This window comes from Haemaphysalis longicornis, unplaced genomic scaffold (genome assembly GCF_048455015.1).
Source record: "Haemaphysalis longicornis isolate Haplotype H1 unplaced genomic scaffold, Haemaphysalis longicornis Haplotype H1 scaffold_19, whole genome shotgun sequence".
Taxonomy (NCBI): domain Eukaryota; kingdom Metazoa; phylum Arthropoda; class Arachnida; order Ixodida; family Ixodidae; genus Haemaphysalis; species Haemaphysalis longicornis.
Window position 1 is genome coordinate 5,612,211 of NW_027526288.1, and position 22,886 is coordinate 5,635,096.

Here is a 22,886-nt window from a genome sequence, read left to right on the forward strand (position 1 = left end):
ACTCTCTGGCCGCAACGGGAGAAGCGCGGAGCTCTTCCCACTGTGCTAAAAAACCACGACAGGAGCAGGTGCTACGAACGCGCCTTATGGCCTTGACTCATTAAAACTACGTCAAGAAGCTACTGATACAACGAAGGCACAGTTTTGCTATATATGATAAACCCGGTCCGCGCGCCGCTTCTTCAGTTGCTGCTTCGTTTGAGACACGCTGCATCGTCCGATGGGCTGAATGGACGCCAACAGTTCTGCTTTGCATCACCACATAGTTCCCTTCGGGGAGATGGTGTAATTTTTTTCTTTTTGTTAAGCAATGTTGAAGTGGAAAGGGTGTTTCCAGATATCGATGTTTGGAAATATTTTGCCTATGTAAAGTTATTGTTCAAGCATTCCTTTTGATTTTGGCCGGGCAACTGCTTTGAGAGACAGACAGACAGACAGACAAAAAATTTGAGGGTTCAAGAAGCCCGAGATAGATGCGCCCTGGACGCCCGCCTGCATTGAATGCATGTCTACTTTCGGAATTGACCTTTTAAATATACAGCGAGGAATTATCTCAGCTCAAGAAGCTTCCAAGTTCGAATTCCATGCGGTGGGCAGAAAGTGCTACTCAGAATAAGGGAGAGGAAGGGTTGGCGGAATCGCGAATTTGGTGTGAAGGGGTATTTTAAGCTGGTGCGATCTGGCCCTGACTGAATTAAAGCAGGGTTGTATAGTTTCCACGAGTTTCCTCGTTTCTCTCTTGAGATTCAGCCTGATACTGCATCCAACAATCATATGATTGCTTCTCCGAATCTTTCTTAGAACCTTTACGTCTTGCAAACTACCTCTGGTGTCACTGCAAAAGAAGTCAATTCCGTTTTTTGTTCTACCATTGGGACTTTTGTTAGGGTGTGAGTGCTTTATTGATAAAGAAAGTGGAAAAGAAGTGGACTGGGGTTGTTTTTAACTCATTTGAGAGTTCATCAGCATACAACCCCGTCTGGGGAAAGGGGATAAGGAGAATGAACGGGGATAGGTGAGAACCAATGGGGACACAGAAAGAGGGAGAGAGAGAAAGATATAAGAAGCCTGTAAGGCTGGCCGTCAGGCATTAAACTGCTGCTGTTGTATGACGTTGGCCACCTCGAGGAAGGCCAGCTCAAGTGGGAATGCTTCACGCCGGATGGAGTTTGGGCCCGTCGGGAAGAGCAGGTCCATCAGGGTGTGGTTGGGCACTCCGAGACACTGGAGTGCGGCCGGAAGTGCTCGCGGGGCATCATGCTGGCGGCACGGGCAGCTTTCAGCGAGCAAGATGGGTGGCAGAGGCCACGTCGTCTCTAGTTGCAAAGTTTGTGTTTTTTAGTTTAGAGCCGCAAGACAGGATTTCCTCTTTTGTCTTAAAGTTCATATCGTTAACTATTATGGGCCGCTTTGTTTTCAGGGGAAGCTGTGCCGATGTGATGTGCTCGCTCGATACTCTTCGGAAAGATTTTTCAAAGGATGGTTTTTATTCCGCAGAGCACAAAAAAATTATCTTTAAATTCTTTCCACGTTTCGTGTCATTATTGTCGAATTCAAAAAAAGTAAATTGTTTCTCCGCAGTTGGTCGCTCAGAAAAACACTTGCGGCCTTCATGGCTGCAATGTCTTGTTTTAGATTGCCTGATTCGACAGTGATGGGTGCGGCGTCTGGATGTTCTTGGAAGACGTTTAGCTTAGACACCCTGATAGACAGCGTTGATATTATACCTTCCCGCGCTTCATGACCTTCCCTCAGTTTTCAGAATTCTTCGCGCGCAGCAGTCTGTTGTTCCTGAAGCTCTTTAATCGCGTTTAGAACGGCTGTGATTTCCTTAGTGGGGACGGGGTTTAGCTCTACATCTGCAGTAAGTAGCAACAGTAGCTGGCGTAGTAACGTTTGCGCGGGCATGAGATTACAGGTACTGTCGATACTATGGAAGTACACGGCGATGGGATATGACGCCGCAATAACACAGTGAATAATAGAGCGATATTCATTATTACGGTTGAAGTAACTAACCTGGAACATTTGAAGGGTGAGCATGTATGTGCGACTGAAGATGTCGGGCCCGTGTTGTAGGTGATGTCGCACAGATTATAAACGCCGCGCTCAGTCCTCGTGACTTAAGACGTTCTTGACGACGGCTGTTGCGAGGCGAAGGTTCCCGTGCGAGTTAGATTTGCGGGTTCTGGCTGCTCCGCTTCGATGATGTAAAGACTTTTGATGTCACACGGTCCAGTCAGTGGTTGTAGATCCCGGGATGGGCCAGTACTGACAGGGAGCCTGCACGCCAGCACCTGGATTGTAAGAAGGGTAAGCATGGTGCCACTGACGATATCGTGCCCCGAGTTGTAGGTGATGTCGCAAAGATTATATATGCCTTGCTCAGGGCTGGTGACTTGGGACGTTGTTTCATATCCCACATAGTGATCTACATCCCACATAATGTCGGAGAGCTCTTTTAGTAGGTCAGCTGAGGCTTGTTCGTTAGACAGGGTGCATGCGTTCAAAGTGGCCGAGGTAAAGTTCCTATGGCGGCGTGTCCGGACCAGGGATTCTAAGCACCCTCCGCTGTATCGCTGTTCTGATCGCTGCCGTGGACAGGTTCTCTACGGCTGCTCGGGAATGAGGGCCAAGAGTTGAGTTCATTGGTCATAGAAGGTGGTGGCCAACTACTAAAATAGGGTGGCCAGATCCTTCGTGCCCCCAAGAGCCTTCCTGAAATGGTTGAACCTTCCTACTGTTGCTCTAAGGAATACGGGATGGTCGTTACTTCTGGAGCAGGCAGAACTACATACCTGCATGCCCAGTTGGGCTCACAGGGACAAAGAGGGAGAGAAGGAGCGGGAAATAGTGTTTTACGCATGACGTTGTCGTGTATGCCTGCCATGATACTGAACCTGTAATAATCCGTTTTGCTTTATATAAACGGGGTTCTGAAGAAATTTGCTGAAACGCTGGCTTACTCATGGGAACTTCACTAAAGTTTGCCTGTTAGAAAAAAAGACACTGCTAGGCTCAAGCGCATAGCTTCAAAAACGTAGCTAGTTTGAGGCTCCTCCGGCAAAAGAGGGAACTGAAGACGTTCTAATGCCCTTTCTCGCCGTTCTAACAATACTCACTCCCAAAAAAGTGTTTATTGTGTGGTCCGCCAACAACGGTGACTCTTTGGCAGGGCTGCGAAACAGTTAAGCAATTCTGTGATCTAAAGTCCGGAAACACTCGGAGTACGACAGGTGTGAAAAAATTGTGTTTCTTTATTTTCTACGTAAAACCGCATACATATATAAGTAGGCCTTTCTGAAATGGGCAGAACAAGTGGTTGTCCTTTTTTCTGCGCCCAGGGGTATTCGAGTTATTCAAATTTTAGCGTTGCTGATTGTCTAGCCACGTACGGCATCGTATTCCTAGCCCGGCATGCACACGACATTTGTGACCTAGTTCTCAACTAGGAGCTTTTCACCTTGCTAAGTTATTGACCGCTGCTGTGAAATGTCTTCTTTAGATTTTCTAACAATGTTTACGCCTGTGTAGCGAAACACGTTCTCTTTTATTCCGAAATTATTCCCGGCAGGGGGGAACCGCTCCATGCTGTTACTGCGGTTTGTTTGTATACCGTTTCGATAAGTGCGGTTAATATTTGGCATTTTCTTGTTGCTAAGTTCCTATCCGATGTAGCGAAATCACTTTTTAACCTATTTCTAAATTTTTGAGGCCCCACCTGACGGAATACTTGCTTATATTATAATTTTCCCCGGCTCTTCTCCCATTATGGAAACAAACTGATGGTCACGAAAACCCGCGTTTTATCCGGTCCTGCCAAACAAGTGGCTACGGTATTAATGATTTCACTATATTTGATCTGCCCAACCTCCTAGGAACTATTTATTTTAGGGTAAAATCTACAGATGCTTCTCCTGTGAGCTCTGGTCATTCACCACTTTTCTCATATCCCAAACCATTTGTAGTAATAATCATACGGAGCATTCTCGTCCGTTTTCGCGTTTCTGGCATTTTATGTCTTATTAAGCAACTGGTAGTCGCGAGAAGGGTGTATTTTGATTCTCGGCGCCGCATTCTATCTGTAAAGGGCAACTGGGTTTTGCTCTTTTGTGTCCTTTTAATTCGCATCCCCCAGTTCTATGACGAAGTAGTGTAGAGCCGTCAGTAGCTTCAAGAGACTACCCTATTTGAAGATTGTCCAGTAACACCCACGCATGCATAATTCGACTACTGCATGTCTGTTAAAAAATGGGAACATAAAACTTGTCTTCGCACATCCCTACAAATTTTAACATCTCCTTGTGGCTTGCTGTAGCAGCTGAAACTCTCAGCGGCACCTGACAGCGTCCCAAAAGGCAGGTTTCCTACCTTCCCATTTTACTAACTCTGCGGTTTTAAAGCATGTCATAACCACACTTTTGGTAGTACCACAGGACCATCGATCACTGCATCTCTATACACTGTTCTGTTGTAGACGCTATTTGCTCTTGGTAAGCTTGTACACCCTAGGTACTAAAGGTGCATCACTGATGCTGGCACCAAAAAACTTCAGATGATGTGAAGTGCCCGATTAGTGGCTACGTTACTGATAACACGAGATTCTGTCACTCCAATTACTGGCGAGAACCAATGCTCTCCATGGCTGTACTTTCAACCAACAGCAGCAACCATTACAAGAAACCACAACGCGGTAGTGTCACGTCCCCTCCTGCCACATTTGCACCAAATAAGCACACTACACCCTCGGCAAGAATGGCGACGAGGTAGCCAATCTTTCCCACATTTCGCTGTGCTGGCAATTTGGTGGATGAGCTGGTAACACATCGCACGCGTGCTGCACCAAGACTCCAGCATTGTACCACGAAGCTGTTTCTCCTGGTTGCCAGTGCTCCTCACCACCCGTAAAGCGATGTACGTCTCAACGGAATAGCTCCCCTACAGGTGAGGGTGAGCCGCGCCATGGTGTCGCTGGATATAGCATTCGACGACCACGAGGCGCACACAGTTCCAGTGTTCGGGCTGCTCTATCCACTGCAGGATAGTCACCACCACCGGGCTGCCCAAGTGCTTGGTCAGCACCAGCACGTCTCGAGCCACCGCATGGTCTGGCCTACGATAAGGTAGGAATGAACAAGAGAGGGACAAAAGACTCTCTTTGGAGACAGAACCACCCCCTGCCCCACACGAAGATTTAAAATATTGGTGCCGTAAAATAAAGTAAAAGCAAACACCTAACTGCAAACAAAATGTTCTGAAGAAATAAACAAAACAACGTAGGACGAATGTGAACTCTTGCGGCCTGGCAACTTGAGGTGTAATAATGAAGGGTTGCTGGATGGTCACTCCTAGCAGCAGGGGGACTCACTCGACAAGACCAAAAATTTCATAAAATATTTTTTTTTACTTTTCAGGAGGGACTTCCTTGTAAATTTGGCATCAGCTCAACTTAAGAACAAACGTCTTGCTCAGTGGTAATCACACAGTACCAAGCTTTCGCGATTGTTGAACAAGTAGGTTCACACCACAGAAACACACGCAGTTATGACACGACCCACCACAAACTCTTCATACTCGTAAGGAAGTACGGCATCAATACCACATGAAAAAGGTTATTGTGCCGTACAGCACCGTGTTTACGTAGCATACGTGAGCACTTCTCCCTTGGCTCTATGACTTCTAGTTGTAACGCGGGCGCTCTGAGACTTGTTGCCGTACCTGTAGCCGTTTTTTCTCATTGTAGAAGCTTTGAGTGGGCTGAGCTCGGCGTCATCAAAATCGCGTAAAAATTAATCGCGCTGAAATAACCTTTCGCACATCTTCTTGAGATATAAATGGTGCATTTCACATTACCGACGATTGAATAATTTTTCAGCTTATTGTTCAGTGAAAGACTACCCCGTGTATCTCAATATACGGTGTAATCTTTATTACAGCCACCAAGATATAGTTGTTATCCATTGTATTGCAGAAGTCTTACCTTCAGGACTGAAAAATTGACGATTTGAGAAGCTTTAGGGCTTTGCAAAGGTCAAAATATTTCGTGCAAGCAGAATTAAGGTAGTTCACCACTTTCAAAAACGCATTTTTTGAAAAAAAAAAGACTTTTTTTTTTAATTACGCATTTTCAACATTTCTGTCTAGTGCAGAATATTTATAAAAATATTGTGCTGTTATCTTAATTGATTCAAAAGTTATGATCATTTTTTAACCCCTCCGAGACGCATCCGAAACCGAAACTGAAGGTTTCCGATTCCGCAGCATCTGCCATATCGTCATAAATGGTTTTTCGTATATACGTTACGTAATGCTAATTTACTTAGGTACACTATGCTTTTGGGCACATTTTGGAGGATATTCTACATCCAATTTATTTCAAAGTTTCACAAAAGCAGTGGGTGGCACGCTCTTGTTCACGTTGCGCGCATTTGCGTTGCCTTGCGTTTGTGTCTGCTTGTCCGTTCTTTTTCGTATGCCGTTTAAATATCGTGGATTTATTTCTAGCCTTGCAAGGAGACAAGTATAGTATTTATAGTCGGCAGTTACAGTTATAGTACGAGGATGGTGTACCTGACCACTGACTGTCACCGTATAACGAAGGCCGCATGTGAGTCAACTATAGGACGCAAAAGAGGCAAAAAAAAAATATGTGCGCTTCAGCTGGGTCAAAAGGAGAACGTGCCGGTTACAAGGAGGGAGCAAGCTATGAGCCTGGTGGATTTTACGTGCATTGACTGTTCTTTATTATACGTACAATAGATCTAAACCTTCAAAGCCATTTTTCTAAAAACTTAATTTTTTGCATCCATCAGTTACGCGAACAGTAATACCTTTGCTTCTAGTAATTATTTTAAAACAAAAACTTCCGTGCTGTTGCTTTATATATAGGACTATGCAATGAAGCTGAATGACTGAAAAATATTGGTAGCTTTTTATATTATGGCCAGTTGTCTGAAACCCAAAAATGCCGGATATTAAATTTTTCAGTGTTTTTATGATTAGGCAACTTAGCTTAAAGATGTGATATTCGTGGAGGTTAGTTGCACAGGTTATTGTATTCTTTACGTTTCTACCAAGTCGCGTTTGAATCGCACCTACCATTTTGTGGTTATGACTGTGCGCATAACATGCATATTTTCGCGCATTTTGATTTATATAAATTTTTTGCTAGACATTTTTAGCAATTTTATCATGTCCAAAAATATAATTGTAACGTTTGGGCTACACTTGTAAATTTTTTTTTCGAAGGTGGTGACCTACCTTAAGTGGGAAAGGCGAAAATCAAGGTACACAGCTATTGAGAAAATGTCAGCTTGATTCGTGTAATTTCGCATAAAGTCGACAATTTAGCTACCCAAGACCTTGTAAAAGCCCACGAATCTTGCAGTTTCTTCCAGTGACAATTCTGAACCTACTTACTGTCTTCAACTTTCTCCTGAAGCCTCTTCAGCGACCTACGTTAACATAAAGATTCAAACGGGCAGCTGGACAAAACGTTGACCTCACCAACTCAGTTATCCGACTTGTATACTTGTCCAACGGCCCTTCTCGTGTATAACAACAGGTACGTAGTTACCATTTGTAATAACGGGGCATAAAAATTTATTTGTTTAGCCAAGTATTGAGCTATGGCTAATCCCCATAAGACAGAGATTCAGTGTTGTTTGAGGCGAAAACGTCCCAAAAAGTCTGAGACGTTTATGCCGCCCAGAGGCTAAGAAAAATTTGAGTCTACTGCTGCAGTTAATTCTTTTGAATCCTGGATTATTGTAGCACTTGCTAAATGTTGCAGCTCCGAAGAAGCCTAGGTTTGTCGTGCCAAGCAAACTCTCTGAGACGCCGCACTCGATCGACTCGCGCGCCAAGGGCTGCTTGTTTCTTCTCGTCTTCAGGTTTGCATCATCCTAAGGCACCCAACGGGGGAACGGGCGTCACTAAAAAGACTGGCCGAATCGCTCCACTCGCGTTCATAATAAACCCCACAGTTTCTATATTTTTGGCAACTTCTTTTTAAGGTTTTTTGTTATAGTTTTCAAAGAGCTTTTGATTCCTTTCTGATGTGTTGTACGCCAATACACGTGCAGAAAAACCATCTTTCTTTGACGATGATGATGAACGATCGTTTGTGAACTGAAATAAAAAACACTTCCAGTGGTCGTAATCTACTTTGAGTCCCTCGCGTTATGAACTCTCAGACAAATTACTATATCGCCTGATTGTGTGTGTGCTTTTTGTGTGCGTCTGTGTGTTTGAGTATTCATGTGAAAGTGAGAGTTTTCATTAATCTTCATCACACCTTCACCCCCTTTTGGTGTAGCAAGTCGGGCGCCCCGCCTGGCTGACCTCACTTGTTCATTAAAGATGTTTCTCTCTCTCTCTCTCGCGTTATGAAGCCGGTGTCGATCCGATTTCTCCATGTCGGCGTGGTCGAAGCGTACGCCAAGCAGCTGGTACCGATTTGCGCCGTTAGGGCTACGGAGGGAACACCCGAGAGTTACCGCGGGTATTCTAGGAAAGTGGGGTGCACCCGCAGAGTGCCACATACTCGCAGTGTGGGATTGGCCAACCCAAGAATCTATCCGAAAGAAGCTTGGCGTTCAGTCATTTTGGTTGTTAGATGGAAAGGTGCAGAATTTCTTCGTCTCTGTATCTCCCATTATCGGGAAATGTCGTTTGCGGTGCAAAAAATTGTCATTAAGGTGTGCACTGTGTCAGGTAGACGTCTATTTTTCTACCAGCAGAATAGCTCTTCCTTTTATGGGGCATGTGCCGCAGCTCATCACGTAGAAGCATCAACAGTACCATCCAAATTCGCCAACCGGTAAGCATTTGTCACCCCTGCAAAATCTTCATATATTTTTCCAAGGTTCAGGTTTAGTTACAGGTCCAGCTTTTGGCTGTACTCCCCAGTCGCTAGTCTAGCTCTATTACAAAAAAAATCGCGAGTTCTCAGTTCATACTTCACACCGGCTGTGATAAATTTGTGACGTACAGCACTTTGAATTCTTAAGGCACGGCGGATAGCGAACGAAACGTTGAAGTGTTTGAGTAGTACCCCAAAAACACAAGTACAAGGGGAAGGATAAACGGAAATGTCGCAGTAGGTTTCGGGACTGTCGTTTTCCTCTCAGGCAGCAGTCATGTTTCTGATGCAAGGATGCCCTCCTCAGTTTATTCCGCGGACAGTTCTTGCTTGTTGCCTATGTAACTTATGGTTACTTACCCCAGAATGTACCGCGAAATACCGTCTTTCATCTATAGGCTTTAAATAAATTTGATTTGGGCGCGATAGCCAAGTATTAGCAACGCCGCCGTCATGAAAGTGAAGGCATTGTTAAGCGCCAGATTCTTCATTACTTTACCCGCTGCAACAACCTGAAGCAAATGCATTCTCGTGACAACATGGAAGTTATTCTAAACATCTAGGTTTAAATGAAAAATTACTGCTCCGAATAATTCCAGTTATTTTTTATTTGGTTACGACGGAATTTGCATTGATCCTGTCTTGGCTGTTAAATTGGGGCTTGGTGGACAAGCACTTAGGGGGTGTAGAAGCAAAGTGGAGCCCTAAGGCCATCTTTCATGCCCCACCCATGAAAGCTAGCAGCGCTGGGCATCCTAGTCGTCAACACACTCATTAGACGTCCGGGAAGTGATATAGCCAAGCTTAGCTCCTTTGTGCGTGCACGCTTTCCTTTAATTGCGCGAGCGAAGGTGCTTCTGTAAGTTTCCTCCCCGCTCGAACATCTGAAAAGACACATTCTCAGTGAATGCTTACTTCTTAGGAGTTATCCCTTATGTGCCTCAAAGATGTAAGCGCATCAGTTCGCACTTCACGCCCCCCAGCGCCATTGGTCAGCGACTACGTATTTGCGTTAGTGAGCGCGTGTGCGTGCTTGTGGGCATGTGTGCATCTGCACGCGAGTGTGTTGAGTGCTCCGCGAGTTTTAGTCGTTCTCTTTATTGCAGCCAATAATTTCCTAGGGTAAATCACAATTTGTTCCCTCAGCGCGAAGGATGCAATAATTATCGGCAATACACTATCCCCACACAGTAACGGGCTTACATTCTGACGATACAACAGTCCCTAACACCTGGCGGCCATTTCGTGCGGTTCACTAACAAAGTGCTGTATTTATCGCAGGTCCCTATCGGCACAGGAAAACAGTCCTCCAAGCTATGAGCCAACCGCAAAGAGCAGGCTCCCCTCATGGCGGAAACTATTCACGAAGGCAAAGCTCCTATCCCAGTCAAGTGCACCCTCCACGTGCAGGAACCCCACCAGGTAGAGCGTATCGTAGTGGGAAAGGAAATGAGGGTAGTCCAGCGCTCGGTGGTCATCCGGGCTACTCGAGTGTCGGAGTCCCTGGTGGTGTGCAACGAAAAGGTTTTGTACGCGGTTGCGCACTCATAGGCGTTTAGCTGCTAAATGGGTGGGGTGTGTATTGCCTGATCCGTAAAGCATACGAACCCCTCCAGATTGTATAGCGTACGGCTAAACTAGAGAAGAACCAGCATTGGTCTGTATATCTGATGTGTGTGTAGACACTCACTGTACACTAATTTATACAACTTTATGATGGATGAAAGGATAAAATTTTATGAGGAGAGTAAACAAGCGCAGTTGTGGGGCAGAAATTGGAAGACCCAGGAGCTTCTTCAGATAGGCACCTGCCAAGACTGGAAAACAAGTCCTCATAGCGATATTATTGAGGGGTATTGCGCCATCCGCACTTGTTGAATTAAATTGAAATTAGCAGGGTTAGGTGAACCCTAAACAAATAAATAAATAAATAAATAAATAAATAAATAATGAATAATTTAAAGGTATTATTTATGGCATTTACGTTTCCAGCATATCACATTACTATTTTTCTCGAAACTGCAGTGGTGTGGAGAAGTAGTGGATGAGCATTTAGTGGAAGTAGTGGAAGGTGAACCATCCGTAACCATGGCAGGCTACATAACATTGCGTTGAGAATTCCTCAGTACGTCTTTTGAAAATTCTTTTAAAATATTGTGTATTTCCAACACTTGTCGGTGCTTGCGCTTACGGATACGTGTGCGGTCAATTTTATTTTGGTGTTGCCTATAATACACAACTGATGTTCATTTAAACTACATTGGGTGGTCCACCCGATTTTACTTTCACAAGAATGAATGGAGCCGTATAATTGTCACGGGTGAAAGATGGTGAAAGACCTCAGTAATGAAGCCAAGCTAGTGTTTCAGGCAATGCAAACCACCCCTCAACGGATACGCACAACGCTAACGACCTGAAACCAAGCTAGTACATAGATTTAAAGAAGCAGATGAAGACACTCAACCGTCCGGACGCACGCTGCGTCTTGGGCTTCGGAGCTGCCAGAGCTACCGGTGCCTTCTTCTTGAAAGTAGAGAATAAATTTTTTGTTCTACCATAGAGAGTTTCTCTATGGCCACGTCAGATACATGCATGCTTTCATAGAACAATCCTTCGACCTTTTTATTTTCAAAGTTGTGTCCTAGTGACACGTACTTTTGAAGCTAGTCACCCCACTCGTTTTAGGAACTGAACCTTCGACACATCTGCGATGAATACTCGTTTCAAGTAATTGGTAGCAAAGGTTAAATGAGCCCTGTGGTGAAAATGTTTTTAACACCTAATACTACGTAGACAGTAGAAATTTGTTATGCAAAATTGGTTTCAGATGCTTGCTAGTGAAGCTAAAAGAATATTGTACTAGAAAGGCTTCTGACTTCCCGAACAATGTACACAGTAGAAGATTTCCCGCACAGAAAGCAACCAGTTCGTTTTATTATTTTGTGTTGTAATGAGTTCAGTAAAACAATGTCACATCATTTTTTTATATAGGTCATCGGGCCATACCGCAACGCTCACTCTATTATCGCTTCACATTTATGCCAATTTTATAAACAAATTCTTGCTGCATGAATCATAACACGAAGACTTCGTTGAAACGCCAATAACAGTCAATCTTTAACCATCAACTCTTCGAAGCGAGGATGAGAATGACATATACAAGTGGAATCGAAGTTGTATGCTATGTTTGAAGTGCAGGGAGACAGGACTGCCTGTTTCAGTAAACGTTGGTTATTCTAGTAGTATTGCTGTGCGTAACATGCGCGAATCCAAAAGTAGGTAAAAAGACTTGCGAACCATCGGCTTGAACCATAGCGAAGCTGCAGCATTTTTTTTTTCTACTTAAGCACTGAAGGACACATCACCGCGCATCTTTACAAGTTTGGAATAGTTTATTTGCAAGATCCGTCGTCGCTTTGCACTATGCTAGCAGTAGTCATCGTCCTATGGATTGATATTGTAGTCGCTGCTGAGCACGAGGTCGCGGGTTCGATTCCCGGCCGCGGCGGCTGCTTTTCTGATGGAGGCGAAAAGCAAAAACGCCCGTGTGTACGAGATTTCGGCGCACGTTAAAGATCCCCAGGTGGTCAAAATTAATCCGGAGCCCTCCACTACGGCGCCCCTCATCGCCTGCGTCGCGTCGGCGCGTTAAACCCCACAATCAATCAATTGATATTGTAGTGTTCCTCATGCCATGTATTATGTGCGCGTTAGCGAATTACGACCACTGGGGCGCAGCGGCGGCGCGTATGTGCATGGCGCCTGCGCGGCATTCGTAGGGTCGCGTGGAGGTTCAATAGAGCAGGTGTTGCGTCGGCTGTAAAGTTGTTGGTTGCTAGGCAACACGAGGCGCTCCTCCGTGGTTTCCCCCGTTTTTTTGCTAAACCCACGCCGTGGATTTGGGACGCTCGTGCGGCCGCCGCGAGGTACGCGCTCACGAGTGCTCGGTATTTTCTTGGTAATTTTAAAGCTAATGCGCCACACATTACGGCCAGCTACGGCAGCTCCGTTGCAATAAATATCATGATCAGGTGACGTATAAGCAAGCCATGAGCCCCCCGGCAAGCAGCTCTAGCAAACGGCTACGGTGACTTGGCATCCACAACTAGGCCAAGGATTTACCAGAGGAGCACCTGTCCTGCCAAAGATCGAGGTTGCGTGCAACCGAAACGGGGAGGTTCATCCTCACACGATTGGTGCTTTTGCCTTCAGTCAGCCACCCAGCTGTCCTTATGTAATGTACCCCGATACATTAGAAAACACTTAGGTGTGCCTGTCTTACCATGCCACGTGCACCCTGTGCATCACGAAGATCGCAGAGAAACTTGAGCTAGGACAATATTAGAACTGTACGTGGACAAATAACCTACCGCCCACATGGACGCAGACTGTTACGCCGGCAGAGCCGGAATGACATCCACCATCGCTTAAATCCACGGATTTAAACGAGCCGTCCAGGTTAGCTAAAGCTAAGTCCACGCACACAGCCCCCTCTAAGGCGGTTAGGCGGGGATAGCGCCTAACCAAAGCGACGCAAAAGTCATCCTAACACACTATCAGCAGGCATGTCGCAACTTTGGCAACGGTTGAGCTCACGTCAAAGTAGTACGACTAAGCAAGCCAGAGATCACCAATAAGACCAGTCAGGAATGTATTGGCACCAGCTGAAAGCGGAATCCCTGGCAACAAAACCGCCAACCTCGTGGAACGAGATTTTGCCGGCTAAGCCCGCGCTGATAAATTCGTGCCCAGTGCATGAATTCTGTAGTTTCATACCAGGAAATTACGTAACACAATAGGCTGTCCCGTACAATGCATGCATCCCCACCGTAATTCGTACCGAGAGACCGGAGAAGATTATTCTGTACTGAAGTCGAGACAGTGACGGAATCCCGTCTGGCCGGGAGAATACATTTCAAACACACGAGACGCCGACCAGTCAAAAAATCGTTCTTGACGTTTCGGCTTCCAGCACGGAAGCGTTGTTCACAATCACAGAAGCCTTGTTCACAAGGCTTCCGTGCTGGAAGCCGAAACGTCAAGAACGATTTTTTGACTGGTCGGCGTCTCGTGTGTTTGAAATTATTCTGTGCTCTGCACTTAAAGAACTTCTCACGCCCCTCCGGACTTAACCTCTTACACCGGACTGAATTTTCGACTCTTCACCGCTTCTGTGGAGACCCTGTGACCCTCATACATGCATTGGTCGGCTGCAACATATATACCCTGCACCCACCCTATATTCACCCTGCATAAGAGCCTTGGGAGAACTTTGGCCAGCTCCGGTCTCGTAGGTTATTTCGGCTTTATCGAAAAGGCTGTCGGCACAGCCAGAGCTCAATGTATCCTGGATTAAGGCAGCCGCTCTGAAGAGTTTTAATTTTTTTTATGATTTTAATTTACTCCTTGGCCAAACCATGGGAAGGCTGAGGCAAAGGCGGACGTGCCGTGACGGAGGCCTCAGCGACCCGATTCACAGCGTCAGCATAAAATGTGATTTTGTTGTACCTACATAAACTTGATTTTCGATCTCTTTCTCTCTCTGAAAAAATAGGGTTGCTCATGTCCCCATCGCGAGATTACCCCAAGAGAGTAATAATATGGCTGACACCATTTGACTGCCAAGCTTGAATATTTGTGGTCGCGATTCTTGTGCAGGAATGAGGGGGCAGCAAAACGAACTCACCCGATATACTTGCTACGTGATTGCAGAAAGCGAGAGAGAAAATTAGGGGATATACATACGGGTGGCAATATATGAAACGCTAAACAGTGGCGAGTGCGTCCAGAAATACGAGATGCAAGCAGGAACGTTCGATGTCTCAATACTTGAGGCGAACAAGTGTTCAGTCGCACCACCAGTTCTAGACACCGGCTGTGAACAATGTGGAGCGTTACAGCTAAGAAACCTCACGTGATAGGCATGTAACATTAGCCTGGTAACCGCCATTTTGCCGTTTTGAAAGGCTGAGGTGAAAATTTTTAGTCACAGTGGATCGTGTTGCACTGTGCTGGCCGTTGTAGTCGGGAAGAAATACAGTCCCCGGTGCGTACTTAACGACCTGCGCGGCAAGGAAGCGTTTACTTCGCGTTATCGATGTCTCCAGACTGATGGAACACGTGGCCGTACCAATGACGTCCCAACACATGGCTCGCACGACATACGCGTCATTCGCACCATCAGTGGAAATGAGCTCCCCCCCCTCAGTTTTTGACAGCGACAACTAAAACAGGCGGACTTACAAGCGCGTGGAAAACTTTTCAGAGCACTGCAAGAGCTCCAGCGAAACCCCAGGGCCGGCACCATCTGTTAGTGTGTTGAGATAGCGTGGTCAGGGCAAAACCAACGCCTCAGCATGACCGCTAAAAATTTGAATAGGACGGAGAAAAAAAAGTAAAACATCTCCACTCAACGTCCTCCCGGTCAACTGCGGAGCATTCCTTCGCCAAAGGGGCTGTGGCGCCCCTTCTGGAATACGTTCAGTATAAAACTTTTGTTGGCACTCAAAGAGAGGCCCGCGTAACCCGTGAAAGTGCCTATAAACCCACGCTAGACTGAGTTTTTAACAATTTGGGGTACATAATGTGCTAATTCGCGATTTTTTCCTTATCGTATAATAATGTGTTCTTAATTGCGGCATAGCTACGGCAGCATCCGTGGCAACAGCGCAGCGCTAAGATCCCCCTCACCATATCTCCTATCAATAAAGTGTGCCTCTGTGGCGCGATAGCAATGATGTCGGCTACGTAACGCGAGGGGCCAGCCAGGTTCGAACATGAGCAGCGGAATGGATGATCGTTTTGTTGCCGCTGTTTGAATGCGTGATGCCGAGTGACGTCAGTGGCGAAATAATGTGACCCTGAAGAGCTACGACAAGCGGGTTCCCCTAAAATATTCCTGCACACCTAATAACTCCTGCTAATGTAGTGAATTCAAATACATCAGTGTTGAATTTTGGAACGGGCATGCGGGTCTTGTGTGTAGCGAAATGCTGTTGATGTAGTTGGTTCAGACTCCATCGCCGCAAACCCACTGATGAAGTTTGTTAAACAAATGACGGGTGGAAGGCAGTAGGGTTATTCTGTGCACTGGAATTCAGGTGCTCGATTTGCACTCGTGTGCAAGTCACATTACAATCCTCCCTTTTGAGAAGTGTCCCTGATTTTTCGGTTACTCTGATTGATAGATTGGGCAGTCATCCTTGTCAGATCTGCAGGTACGCTAACAACAGGAACATGCCCTTTGACTCAATCAATAGATTCTTTTGCAATTGCAATGCTCAGATTTTTCTGCATCCCTGAGTACTTTTCGGAACCACTTTTGCATTCCAAAGGATACTGGTTAGAATCCATCTTAGTGCAACGTTTACCCAACTAAATTTGGTTTAGAGGATTTTTTCATAAATGTGGCACCATTTTGAGCTCTCATCAAATCGTTTCCATTGTTTACCCAGCCGAGCCTTTTATGTTTATTCAGACGTCCTTGGTGAGACATTAACGCCGGCATTTCGATCCGCATAGTGATCTGTTGCTTTTTCAATAAAGGTCTCTAGAAGCATATGAATAGGACAGACGCGTTTATAACCCACTCAAGTTTAGGAAGAAAAAGTTACCATGGACCTGCCGGGAATAATCATCGTCATCAACAGCGCCCCGGTTCCACTGCAGGGCGAAGGTCTCTCCCTTCGACCTGCAACCGCTGCTGCCCCGCACCGCTCGAGTTTATTTTAAGCCTCCGAAATTCGTTATATCATCCCGACACCGAGTAATTGGTGGCCCCTTTGTCTAGCCCCGTGTCTCGCTATCCACTCTGCCACACTGGTAGTCTACCCGTTGTCATTTTGCCTAACCATGCCTGCCCAAGGTAATATCGTTTTTTTTATTTGAGCTGCGATATCTTTTACTCTATTTGGCTCTCTTAGCCAACAAGCTGGCTTCGTTTCGCCCAGCGTTACTCGTACCATTCTTATTTGCATACCCCGCTGAGCCGAACTAAGTTTGCTTTCAAGTTGTTTAGTAGGGCGCAAGTTTCCATTCCGTGTGTCATCACTGGAAGGACAAAATGGTTATATATTCTCTTTTGTTTGTATATTCTCCTACATGGACTAGTGGACGTGATTATCAGCAACATCTAGCTTCCTGTGTGCCCCCTGCGTGGCCTGTGTCTGCAGACTTCGTGTGGCTACAAATTCTGAGAAAATAAAGTGGTGTTTGATCATCACGTCCAGGTTCAACTGACCACTGTATGTGCTGCAAACGAACCATGGGGTAGGCTTATAACGGCACGCAACTACCCACTTGCGTTCGTGCAATGTAGGGATCACCCCCTGAACAGTATGCTGTTCCACCAGATCCCCCATTTGCAACGCTCACTGTCAGATGTTCATACTCCACATGCATTTTGTCAGCAAGTTTACAACGTGACGCACTTCAGTCGCGCTCAAAATTTAAACGGGAGTAGCCGTCACCAGTACCAAGACGTTGCGGCAGGCCACATTTGTACTCGCGTGCTGCTCACTGACACAATGCTAGCAAATGCACAGCTCTTCGAGACGTGTCGGTACGGATCGGAAGCATAAAAAATGCCGCATTCTCGAGCACTTCCGCATTCTCTGGCGTTCCAAATGCCACAGTCTCTGAGATTCTAAAATTATCCCCCTAAACCACAAAGAGTATCACGCCTAGCCTCGTGGGTAAGGCCAGCTTGAAACAATGAGCAGCGGCAGTCGCAGAACTCCTGTTTTGGGCGCCGACGAGGCAGTTGGTGCTGCAGCTCGGGTGTGGAGGTGAGACCTCTGCAAATTTATCTTCCTGCGTATATACAAGTACCGGTATCCCGCACAAATCGTTTCTGTTTCCAAGAGGAAACGGAAACGCTTTTTTTAGCGTTTCCAAGAGAAAACGCTTTGTGCGGGTGACCAGTCTGGGTTACCTGCATATCAGAACAAATCCCTGGATACTATTCAAATTAAAAACAGTATTTAATAGTACGCAAGTGTTTGTTCCGATATGCCAGAACGCTCAGAATGTGTGCTGGTTGGGCGCTTATCAGGGTTACGGAATTCCTGGCCGCCTACTCTACACTTCACCTTAAAAAACTTAGCCCGGCTTACGGGGCACCACCAAAAGGCGGCCTAGCCAGATACCTAACGCCGGCACAATTTGTTTTAAACCGAAGTTATTAATGCCTCACTTATGCGGTTTATGTCGCACCAAACGTCACTTGAGGAAATGCAACTTTACACAATGGTTTTTCAAAACGATGATAATGGTAAGCGGCTGCACGTCAGTCGCTTTAAGAAAAAAACGGTTTCTGCTTTCGAAATTGAGCTTGGGTCCCACAAGATCTATAGCCGTCGTCTATACGAACTCAATTCCGACATGGTCAAAGCATTTTGGCGTTTGAACCGTCTTTCTTTTAATAAAGGAGCTTTTATTTTTCAGGGCACAGTGGAATCTATGGAGCAGCACAAGGCGCAGGGTACAGTCCAGTTGACCGTGGCTTCGGAAGCTCTTTGGGAGGTGCCGGAGCAACAGTGAGTTTCTGACCTCACATCTGATGTCTGCGACCGCATAGCAGTATCCTTAAAAATAGTTGCGGAGTTTACATAACTGAGTAATTGAAGCGCGTGTTCCTGATCAAGTTAATGAAACAAAGTAACTTTTCAGCAGCGCTTCGGCTTTTGTCCCTCAGTGTCTGTGAACGTAAATTTTCTCAATGGACTTTTTAGTAGTTCGAAGATATGCGTTCGTCTAATTACAGCACTAATTGCGCATGAATATACATAAAATCACCACTGGGACTGTTCCATAACCATGGCCTGAGTAGCTATGTTTCCTCTTTTTTTTGGTTGGTTTACAAAAATGTTTTTGTTTCTCCACTCATAATAAAATCTACACGTTCGAGGCTTATGGAGCTCTGAAAGATTGTTAGGAAGATTTCACTGAAAGATTGGTAGAACAAAAAAATTGGGGAAGCTTGAACTCACGAAGTGCAAGGCTTCAAGGCGAGGCGGTTGTATATGAGCATCCGCTGACGCCAAGTTAAGTTTAATATAATCGTTTATTTGCATAGTTTAGGTGCTAGTAATAGTCATCGGATGCATCAAACAGGTCGTCGTCTCCTTCGCGGTGAGTGGCGGATGCAAATTAACCTTCAGCCTCGTATACTTCTACCAGATCCTTATCATCCACTTGAGGCAGCGGTGGTTGGATCTGCAAGTCTTCTCTGAAGGATTGGCACACTCGTAGCCATGTCTCCAATTACTCATATACGTTTTTAGGGAATGCAGCGGCGGTAATGATCTTTCTAGAGAGGGTGTCTCTTCAACTTTAGCATCAGTACTGGAGTCGTGTTTATATGCGCGTTAGCGGTTGACGACAGCGCCATAGTTTTTGTTGTTTTGCTAAAGCCACTACACGAGAGGTGGACTCGGCGGTCACCGCAAGGCACACGTGCTCACGAACGCTCGACATTTTCTCGCTCCCCGTGGTTTTCCAGTTTTTTTTAGTCTTTGCGACTCGCTCACGAGCGCTCGGCATTTTATTGGTATGTTTTCCTGCAACGGGTAATTTACGGATTGTGCAACAGCTCCGCTCGTAATATCTTCTGTTGAAAACAAATATGCCCAAACCACACAACTTGATAAAGCGCCTCATTTGTGCGAATGTTTTTATCCGGTAATATAGAGTCACGGGCAGTTGGGGCAGATACACACTCGAAAACCAACGCCCGTTCCAGCGGGGGGCCACAAAAAGGGAACACGAATTCTTACGACAAACCGACATTTAATTTCTTCCCAAACACATCAACATAGGTTTCTTTTAATTCTTTGCTTGTTGAGAAAATAGATAACCAGTTGGTAGAAACAGAGGCGGCGTTTAATGTTTCTCTCGCTGTTTACGTTTCCGGTATGGTTTTCAAACGTGACCGCAGTGCTTCCTCCTTGTGTGCAGAACGCCTCACTCCAGAGCAGCTTCTTTATGTGTGTACCAGGCAAAATGTATGTATGTATGTATGTATGTATGTATGTATGTATGTATGTATGTATGTATGTATGTATGTATGTATGTATGTATGTATGTATGTATGTATGTACGCACGTACGTACGTACGTATTTACGTACGTAAGTATGCATGTATGTATATATGTAATAAAACTTCGAAGATTGTAGAGAACACCAAAAAACAATACTTCGAACATGGTAGCGATTTTTGCCATGGTTTCAGCAAACATACTTGCCTTCGTCAGAGCAAACCCTCGCCTTGCTAGCACGCTTTTTTAGGGGTAGGTCTCCATGTGAGAGAACAGAAGGAAGTGGAATGCAGGGGGATATATTGAGGGGGAGAGAAGGTTGTATAGTTTGAGCTGCGAAGTCGGTAAAAGGGCAGTCAGGTGGGGTGGATATTCCTGGAAATTCTTCGGGAGAAAGGATTGTCCAACATACACGTTTGTCAAGAAAAAATACCCACTAAGGGAGATCGGCAAAAAGGTACTTCAGCATTAGCATTAATCTAGAAGGACTTGTTGGGCGAGTTGGTGCATTTTCTCAAAAGGGGTAAACTGCGCTAATGAAGACGCCACACAGAGGGACGTGCACAAAGACAGGCACAGACTTGCAACTAAAGTTTATACCACGCAGAAACACACATAAATACAGATGGGCCCATCATTGTGCACGGGCGAAACTGCAAAAGAAAACGCAAAACATAACACAACAACATGTGGTGAGCATTTTCACAAACGCTCGTCTATAAACATCACCTCACTGTTGTGCAGAACAATCGATGTATTGCTGGCACCGCCATTTCCCTTTTTTCCTGATATGGTAAGCCTCTCGAATCTCTGTTGCTCTGCTATTCTTGCACCAACATATCTTAACTTGCTTGAAGAGTGGCTTAAAAGTGGCTTACACGTGCGCGCCGAACAATGAATAGCGAGATGTCCGCTTGCGTGATTACTTAAAAGTTTGTGTTCGCGCAATCTCATCTTCACCCACCCGCAAGTCTGTCCGACGTAAACGTTGCCGCATGAAACGGGAATTTGATAGACTACTCCAACGCAGCAGTAAATGTAGGAATTTTGTGTTTTTTTCCGCACCCTTGCCGCCTATTTTTAGCCCTTTCAATGCACGAACACATACCAACAAGCTTGCTAGGTGGGGAAAAGGCCACCTAGAGTTGCGCCTTATCTTCACAAGACGTCCCATAAACCCTAGAATGTCATGCAAAGATATGGCGCGGAAGTGGCGCTTTCGGCACCTTTCAAGCTTGCGAAGATGTGTTCACTCATCGAAAGGGGTAACAATAGGTGGCAAGGGTGCGGAAAAAAACACAACAATTCCTACGTTGATTCGGCGGATGCCTGGAGCGCAAGTTTCTCAAGCCCAGCATACCTACTTAGGCAAATTGGCCAGCAGTGGCAACAAAATACTAGCCTTCGCTGCATCGTGGAAACACTTGCTCCAAACCAGGAAGACATGTAATAGAGTACTCTCCTCGTTAGTTCGTCCTCGTGTGGTCGTGCCTATGCGCTCTTTGCCGTAGATAAGCCGCTACTTGAATATCGAAGCTGCTGTAGGTGATCATTGACTCCCCAAGCCTGGCCGCGTAAATTTCGCACGGGCAAAGAAGAAGCCGCGCTTTGAAATGCTCGGCGAGCAAAGCATCTGCTAGAGACGATAAATCGCGCTTGCAGTTCCCCGTGTGAAAACGACGAATGGCTTTGCTCAACATCAGCTCATTCAAATGCTATACCGCTGACTTTACCCCTACACCACATCGAAAATAAAATTAAATTTCGTGTACATCGATGATCCCCTCCCAGTCTAAAATCACAACAGGAATGCCGCAAAAATCTAACAAGAATTCCTGTCGTACGACAAAAACCTTTCTTGTGACAACACGAGTTCTGTTGTTACGACAAAGTCATCTGTTGTTACTGCACGCACTTCTGTCGAAACGACAAAGCCAATTTTGTCAACTAAAAACATTTCTGTAGTCACAACGCACGTGCCATTTACGCGACTCCTGACAATGGGTAGTAACATTCAAACTATCTGCAACTATCGATGGAACATAAGGATCCCGACAAGACAGGAATTCGGCAAAGGAAACACCAAAATCAGTGGAGGAATACGACACACGAGAGCACATCAGAAACATGGCATCTGAAGAACCCGCGAAATTACGGCCAACTACAGAAATTTTTCTTATCGTCATTTTCGACTGGGCTACAACAGCTTTGCAATTCCTGTCTTGCGCTTGAATGCAAGCTTCCCTGAAGTTTTTTTCCTAATTTAAATACTCGTTTCCCGTTTCTCCTTTCTTACTTTGAATATTCGTTTCCAGTATCTCCATAACAAGCTTTACAAAGGCTATACTGTCCAAAAATGTTTATATGTGGTTCATTCTTTCATATTTTACAGGGCGGAACCCTGATGCCATACCCAAACTTCAACGCTGAAGCGGACGCACAAGCTCTAAGGACTGCAATGAAAGGACATGGTTAGTTTATATGCCAAACGTTTTGCAGTATGTTTATGTTTTCTACTGTCGAGCAGTTAAAACCATTTTTTTGTGGAGTTAACCTCGCGTAGCATTCTTATGTACTCGTTTCGTAAATAGGATTGTTCGGAATAAATCCCAAATATATTTTATAATGCTTTTGCGTGAATACATCTCTCTGTTTTTACGTCTGGTTCAATATCTCGGAAAAAAATCTGTGCACTACTCAAGCGTGAGGGTTGTTTTACCGTTGTGCTAGATGGGTGAACACGTCAGAACTATCGGTGGTGTCGTAAGTCCGCAAGCAGATGGCAGCAGGTGCTGTGCTTGGGGAAAGTTTTACCATTTTTATTGTATTTTTGTAATTTTTGTTTTGTAAATCACTATTCGACCAGTTATCTCCTTTCACCATACTATCACTACTAAACGCGTGAAGTCCTTTATTACCTTTTTTCTAATACCTTAATTGCGCTTTTTTTCCTAAACAGGACGGTATACCTTTGAGACTACAGGGGC

The 22,886-nt window shown here is 45.4% G+C and overlaps 1 protein-coding gene across 1 annotated transcript in view; it reads left to right on the forward strand.

The window, feature by feature from the left end:
- The first annotated feature begins 16,477 nt into the window (after positions 1 to 16,477).
- LOC144166813 (annexin A13-like) overlaps positions 16,478 to 22,886 on the forward strand; it is a 41,924-nt gene continuing 35,515 nt past the window's right edge. The window contains exon 1 of the mRNA XM_077696302.1: positions 16,478 to 16,538. Coding sequence (XP_077552428.1) covers positions 16,478 to 16,538 — 61 coding nt within the window. The remainder of the gene's footprint in view (positions 16,539 to 22,886) is intronic.